The sequence below is a fragment of the Brachyhypopomus gauderio genome, unplaced genomic scaffold, assembly GCF_052324685.1.
Source record: "Brachyhypopomus gauderio isolate BG-103 unplaced genomic scaffold, BGAUD_0.2 sc46, whole genome shotgun sequence".
Lineage (NCBI taxonomy): Eukaryota > Metazoa > Chordata > Actinopteri > Gymnotiformes > Hypopomidae > Brachyhypopomus > Brachyhypopomus gauderio.
Window position 1 is genome coordinate 2,899,005 of NW_027506872.1, and position 7,440 is coordinate 2,906,444.

At 40.4% G+C, this 7,440-nt stretch overlaps 1 protein-coding gene across 1 annotated transcript; it reads right to left on the bottom strand.

Moving 5' to 3' along the window:
• Window positions 1-778: 778 nt before the first annotated feature.
• Window positions 779-5,615, bottom strand: LOC143487077 (uncharacterized). The gene is made up of 9 exons (XM_076986391.1): window positions 5,521-5,615; window positions 3,833-3,941; window positions 3,550-3,667; window positions 3,420-3,456; window positions 2,923-3,176; window positions 2,522-2,732; window positions 1,358-2,347; window positions 1,149-1,212; window positions 779-918 (listed from the first exon to the last, which is right to left on the bottom strand). Exons 1-9 carry the CDS (start codon window positions 5,527-5,529, stop codon window positions 824-826), a joined length of 1,887 nt encoding a protein of 628 aa, XP_076842506.1. The 5' UTR covers window positions 5,530-5,615; the 3' UTR covers window positions 779-823.
• Window positions 5,616-7,440: the final 1,825 nt, after the last annotated feature.

Sequence of the window (7,440 nt, forward strand, 5' to 3'; positions counted from 1 at the left end):
TACATTTTTTGGGAACGAGATAATTAACGCGTGGGAACGACGCCTCGACACTGTGGAGTTTTAGTGTTGAAGGTACATGTTCAATTTACTATCTTGATAAATTCAAGAGATTTTTAAGTATATAATATTTTTTCATTCAGTTCACAGAGGTTTCCTTTTGACGGGAGACATCAGCAGAGGCGCTAACTGTGCAGCTTCTTGGCTAAATAAAAGCCATTGAAATGTATGCTCGTCTCGGAGTCCTGCCTCCCTCGCCAGCGTTACAGGCAAATACCTTCCTGATGTGATTGATCTCAGGTACATATAGGCTTTATTATCCTTTCATATCCTTTTTTTGTAAATTACCATAGACCTTGCTTAACAAACTATTATACAAATTAGTTTCATTATTATTATTATATTTATTTGTTTAGATACGATAGTCCCTATGTCTCTCTATGAGATGATGGGGTCCAACTAGAATATTATTGGTAGTTATTTTGCTATTTGGGGGTGGGGATGCTGCTGTGCAGTACTGTTATTACTGAATTTAGACTTTTTAACAATTGTTGGGCTTGAAATCATCCGTCCAATCTGCCAACAATAGTCATGCATATTGCCTTCTACTGAGAGTCTTGTTTTGTAGAAGCTTATCAAAGGGTTCACTTTTAAGTTTGTGTACAATAAAAATGGGAATTGTACCATAATAAGAAGTCTAACTCTTTAATGTCATGTGTAGCCATGCAGGTGTCACAATCAAGCAGTCTGTTTTTCTTTTTTTTCCATTTTAATTGAATAACACATTTTCTACTTCCAGCAATATCACATAAGTAGGTGTTTTCCCTCATTTTCTGCAGATCTTGGAGAAAGCCGTTGCCAGTCTGGTACGCATCGACTTTCTCCTGAGCTTAGGGATGGTCTTGTCAGAGGTGGATGGTGCTAAAGAGGAAAGATGTGCCAAAGAAATGGTCAAAGCAAATAGACGGTGTGAGAGGGATGCTGTGTGTAGTCTTCCATGCTGTTGTCATTATTGTTGTTCATGCCCTATTAGTTGTGCAGCATGAAAGACAACTAAACCATGGAAGACTACTATACCACGGACCCCTCACTTCTTTATGCATAATACTCTCATGAATTAAACTTCACCAAAGAAATACTAAAACACGTACCATCTGGAATATGTTTGTCCACCACCTGGTCCTCCATGTGAACACGCACTTTGTTTGTCTGTTTCTTTAAAAAGAGAAGACAATTTGATAAAAATCATTCAAAATATGATTCTGACGGTAGCATAAATGTATGGTTGAAAATCATTCAGAAGAGCAGAGTCTACAGCTAATGGTGTGACTGGGAATAAATACACTTTAAAAACAGATACCTTGAATCTCAGCTTCAGAAATCTTGGACACCCGAACCACCGAGAAGATTTCTTCTCCAGCCCCACGTCCACCGTCTGGGCAGCACTCTGCAGAGCAGAGCCTGTACGGTCCTGTTCTGACTGAGAGGTGGTGATGCCAGCGAGGTCACTGATCACAGTGTGGGCAATCACAGCTGACAGCTCAGAGCAGCATCGCTGTCGTGACTGCTCCACTTCTAAGTCAGCCTCCGTCACAGATATGCTTTCATAACAGTAGCGCCCAAATATAGTGTCAGGCTTGGTGCAGGACGTCAGACCAAGGCTTTGTTGGAGTAGTTTTTCGGTAGCTGTGTTCACAAAGCTCCTCACGATGCCTGACTGGAGTGCCTCCTTGGAAAGGTAGGTATCTGACAACACTGACCGAGTCCCCTTGCAGCTCATTTGTGCTTTTACTTGGTCCAGAGCCGCAATCCTTTCCAGCATCAAGTTCCTCACTATAGGGATGAGCTTCTGAGAGGACTGCCTGAGGGAGTCTATGGAGAGCATGCTGTCCAGTGCCTTCCAGGAACACTCAGACTCCTCATTTTGCTCAAGGGCACCACTGCTGATAACTTTTTCACCAATTGCTTCAAAACTGTCTAAAATTATGAAGTCACTGAGGGCTTGTAAATGCATGACAGATGGTGTTAATATCTGCCTCATGCACAAAACCTCCAGCCTTTTCTTCACAAATGTAAACAAATCCTTTCCAATTAGCTGTCCAGCAATTTCCTCTTTACAGAATGGAATCACTGACAATAGGCATTCAATAATGCTCTTTGTGGTGGTGATGGAGTTTAGCAGTACTGATGCTGACCAACTCGTGATTGTGCAGGATTCCAAAAATCCCAGCATCCTGGTCTTAACTGCAAGCATCAGATTTTGGGCGATGTCCTCAAAGTAGCTTACAGGCAGTGTAACACCTTCATGGAGGTCAGTATTGCAATAAATGTCCAGAAGACATGAGTTAATCTAGAGTAACAACATGTGCAAGAGTAGAAAACAAGATTGTAGTCACTGATCACTGGCCTTGGTCTCACACTGCATATATTGCTAATAGATATATAAACACATCAACTATGGAGGAAAACATGAATAATAATAAAAATAATAGAATAAATGAACTAAAACATTTTAGTCCTTCACCTGCTTTAGGGAGTCATCCACAATAGCGGACATGACGCGGCTGGTCTCTTTCATATCGAGATGCTTTATCTCAGGTGGCAACATATTCATAATGGCCCTCATGACCTCTCCATAGATATGGCTGAAGATCCTGTCCTCTGAGATGCCAAAGACGACCCTGAGAGGCTTTGAAAAAGATGATGTGCTGCTTCTTGAGTACTCATCATACCTGCTGAAAGTAGGAAAGTTTCCCAATAAACTATAAAATACATAAAGGAATCACAGGCTTGATGACATTAGAAATTAAGCCAAAACTGTTAAACTCAGTGCCCGTGGACCGAGTTTAACTGAGTAAATAACTCAGCATATCAATACTCCAAATGAATACTCACCACCAACCTTCAGGCTGAGTATTAACTTACATGCACAAGGTAGCATACATTAAAGGACGAGGGGCACGACTACGCCTGCTCGTCGGTCCGCAGTTGATCTGAGAGGGAGAATCATGTGTCTCTCCATGCTCCACCTCATGAGGGCTGCTGGAGATACCGGTTCCTCCTGAGGACCTCACCCCTAACAGGCCTGACTCAAAACCTGGAGCAACCACCTCCTTCACTGCTACTTTGACCCATGCTGAGATTTTTTGCAGCACTGCAATCAAATCCTCCATTTTCATCTAGTTAGGTTAAAGCCAAGTGTAAAACGTTCATCAGTATCCAAAAGCTTAATGATTTTTAATTATTACTTTTTTTAACCTTAAGCTGATTATTTCTTTAAGAAGTAAAATGCCAATGCAAAGAACATGTACTGTTATGAAGGTCTGACCAGACATGGCCAAAGGCTCATCTTGCAGACAGACATACTGACAGACAGACACACAGGCAGAGAGGAAGACAGAGAGATAGAGATTCGTACTCACATCGCTTGGCAGTGTATTCCTCAGCTCTTGCCAAAGTCTGAAAAGAAAGTGTTACATTGTCACCTAGTTTAATCTTCCAGCACATGTATGTAAAGATTGAGTATGTGATGTGTGGAGAGTGAGTACTTACTCTTCAGTTAGAACAGCTGCATTAGTCCCAGAGGTTGATACGACTCCATCACTTTTGACACATGGAGGAGTGTTGAGATCCTCCATCACTGCCTCCTCCACTCCTGCACAGCAAACAGCTGTGGTGAAAGAAACATTTACTTTAAGCATCTATGAGGCAAACACTAATGATGCCCATAAACAAATGTCACTAAAAACATAAATTATGGAAAATTATACTGTTATGAATAAATAACCGTATAATGCATCACGTTTTGGTAACATGTCATCACGCTAAATCTCACCTGAAAACCATCTGCTATGGTCTTTCTTTGCCGGCTTGCTTTCCACGCCGGGGGCCGACACATCACAGCCCTCTGCAGGAAGCTCTTCTGCTGGCCCAGCTTTCTTAGACTGTAGTAGAGAAAATGAAGAAAAAATGAGTTTCATGATTACCGATTTTGCATTTCTCAAAATCCTCCACAAGGTGACGTTATTAGAATTGTTGTGTACGCGCTAAAAAGGGAGGAAACTGGTGACGCTTTACGAGTGTCCCATAGAAAACTATTGATTTTCTCATGCAGGCCTATATATAAACTTACTGACATGGGTAAACATAGCGTGAAGAAATAATTGACGTCATCATGTTAAAGTAGGCTACATTATGCGTTAAACACGTTGTAGAATGCTACCCTTTCCTGTGAAGATAATACAGGCTACGGACATCCGCGCAGACACGATAGGGGGAATACGAACATTTTATAATTTAGATTTTTTTTTCAACCCCGCTGGACTCTCAAGGAGATAATATTAATCGATCTTAATAATGACCTCAGATGGTTAATAACCAATATTAATTGGTTACACATCTTAAATGTGATAAGAGGCCGTAAAATGAAGTAACTGGGATGTAACCGGATAATTAATGTTAATCTGGCTCTCGTTCATTCTCTGATTCGTTCACTGAACGTACTGTCACCCAGAGAACTGTTGCTAAGGACGTGATTCACGTTTGCGCTGCCACTCACATTTTCTTTTTGATTGCACATTTAAGTTGATATTTTCATCTGAATGTACAGTTTTTATCTTAATGTTGCTCTTAAATTAATATTTATTTTGCACTCAGTTGTAGGTTAGTTCATACTTATTTTTTGTATTATGTTACAGTGATCCTGCGCCAGTTCGTGCTTCAGCTTTTGTGAATTCACTCTTTCACGGGTTTTCATAAGATATTAATGGGAAAAATAATTCGCGGGTCATCACTTTTTCGCCGGTTGTCTGCGGAATTCAATCGGCGGAAAAAATATATATTTTATGATTTTTTTACATGACAAAATCCCAAAATGTATAAAAATATATTATAAGTATTAATTCTAACAATTAACAAGGAATGTTATAAATAATAAAACAGTACGAATTATAGTAAATAGTGCATATTTACTCTCGGAAACGAGAACCACCATCACACACATGCACAGAACAGTGTGGGAATGGTTATTAAGTGAACGGGAAAGGTTTATGTAAAGGCGTGGGGAGGGTTTATAAAGCCTTAATATAGTGTATAAAAACTTAAATAATTATACCGTTTCTATTTTCGGTTATTGCGGGTAGTTCTGGAATCTCCAGAATGCGATAAAGGAGGCATTACTGTATTTGTAATGTAATTTATATTTTATAATAATTAATATTTTATAAACCCAACATTTATAAATTTTCTACAACACTCTCCTGGTCCATGAGGCCGTAAACTAAACTGAAACATGAACCGTTCAGCCGTGTATCCGAAACGACATGTGGTAGTATAAAGAAACACCCCTCAAAAACAGGGGAACATTTACCTGATGAATTTTAATGTTGCATTGTGTTCCAGGTTTGAAAGTGCTGGAATTTAGGCTAACGTACTTGAAAATGCTCGACTGAGAAGCTAGGCTCTCTCGAACTTACTCGGACTAAAGTGAGATTATGGAAAAAGCTCAAAGGAACATGAACTTACCCTCATCATTTGTCTAAACACGATCTCTTTGAATAGTCACTCTTTTACTCGCACAATATAACGCTGAAACGCTGTAGTAGCTACTTCAACTTCAGTGACGATCTGTGGTTTAAACGCGTCTGTGGCGACTTTTATAGGTCTCCTGCGTTGTGACGTCATATGCCGTGTCGTCATAGTAACGCAGTTAGACAATAACTAAAACTGCTAATTTGCCGAGACATCAAATCATTTTGGGCTGGCCCATGTTAATCTCAGTAGTTTGGGCCGGGACTTTTATCACACCCACTCTGGCCCTGGACATGTATCAGATCCACTCCGGTGTTATAAAAATCTGTGCTACCCATCGAATGTCCTACCTAGAGCTACTGCGCATGCGCATGAATGTATTTTCATGTCAGTGTACAGCGTACACCTATAATTTTGCGTTGTCAGCATTTTTTTCTCTTGAATTCACAATGAGGACTGTCCATTTATTTTGCCAATTTACTTTTTTGTCAACAATTGTTAAATATTTTTGTGAATATCCTCGGAAAGACCTGAGAAATATCACTACTGCTTTGTTTCTAATACGTGGAGGTTCCAAATGTCTGCTAGTCAGTTTGTTTTACCCTTGCCAGTAAATAACTGTGCTCTCTTTTATCATTCCATCCTAACTGGTTTTAGTTGACTGCAGGGGCGGACTGGCATACATTACTACCGGGGATTTCCCCGGTGGGCCGATGGGTTAGTGGGCCGCCGGTGGTTTAACTCGGCCCAGGAGCCATTGCCGCGCACTGCGGCCCCGGCCCGTAGTCACGCTGCTGTTTAACGGTGTTATTACCTCCCCCGCTCCAGTCACACTAACCTGCTCAGCGCGGCCGCGGACTGAGCCTGTAAACACATTAACGAGTTGGACCGGGCCGCAAACTGATCCTGTAAACACATGAATGAGTTAGACCAGACTACGAAAACATACAGCAGCTGTGTCACTTATTAATACAAGTAGACACGAGTAGCCTCGTCCATACTAATGCCACATTAATGATATCTCCCTGTTTGTATCCCACGAGTGACAAGAGAGAGAGACGCCAGTTGCACACTGACACTGCTGAGGGTCTAACTCATCATGTGATCCCTCCGCCACACGGTTCACACTACTGAAACGTGAAAAAATAGGTCCGCATTGCTGTAAAGATGGAGCAGTCTAAGCCAGGGTCTAAACAAACTACGAAACGTAAACGTGGCGCTGAAAAGATGAGAGAGAGAAAAAGAAAAGCTGCAGAGGTTACTCACTGAGTGAACAATGTAGGTTTCAGCTTTCCAGTTTCCTGTATTTTGTCAGGGTCAAATTATTAAGTGTGTTAGTTATTTTGTTATGCTACTATGTGGCTTTTTAATCATATTATTGCTGGAAGTAATATTGTCCATATGATAATAAAAGCTGTCATATACACTACGTGCCACCGGGGTGGTGTAAAATGGACACAAATTAAGTATTATAGCGCCAGAGATGTCCTGTTACAGATACATTTTTATGATTGATCAGGTACACTACACCCAGATTTATGAACTGGCTGACAACACTAAAAAATCATGTATAAAAGCACACATTTGCAGGTGTTTATGGATTTACTTCACTGAATGATTTAATTGATTTAGTGTTTTCATTTTTGCAGTGCCTTCTGTGTATTTCTGGGTCCAGCTTACCTTTTCTGACTAGAGCTACACTGATCCAGGTAACATAAAAAATATGTTAACATAAAAATAGTTCAAAAGTCAAGTCTTTCTTGCACAGATTCAGTGTTTTGGTTTTTCAGGAGGCATGACCATTAAGGAAACCGTTTGGCAAAAAATGCAAAAAGCAATCACAAATGACCTGGCAAAAAAATAAAATAAAATAAACTGGACTGAGAGAAAATTGAATTCAAATAATCAACACTG

What these genes read in the sequence shown, in the direction of transcription:
- LOC143487077 (XM_076986391.1), bottom strand. An exon ending in GCAGCTGTTCTAACTGAAGA is followed by an intron (nt 3,457 to 3,549) that starts GTAAGTACTCAC and finishes CTTTCTTTTCAG; the next exon opens with ACTTTGGCAAGAGCTGAGGA. An exon ending in TGGATGACTCCCTAAAGCAG is followed by an intron (nt 2,348 to 2,521) that starts GTGAAGGACTAA and finishes TTGTTACTCTAG; the next exon opens with ATTAACTCATGTCTTCTGGA.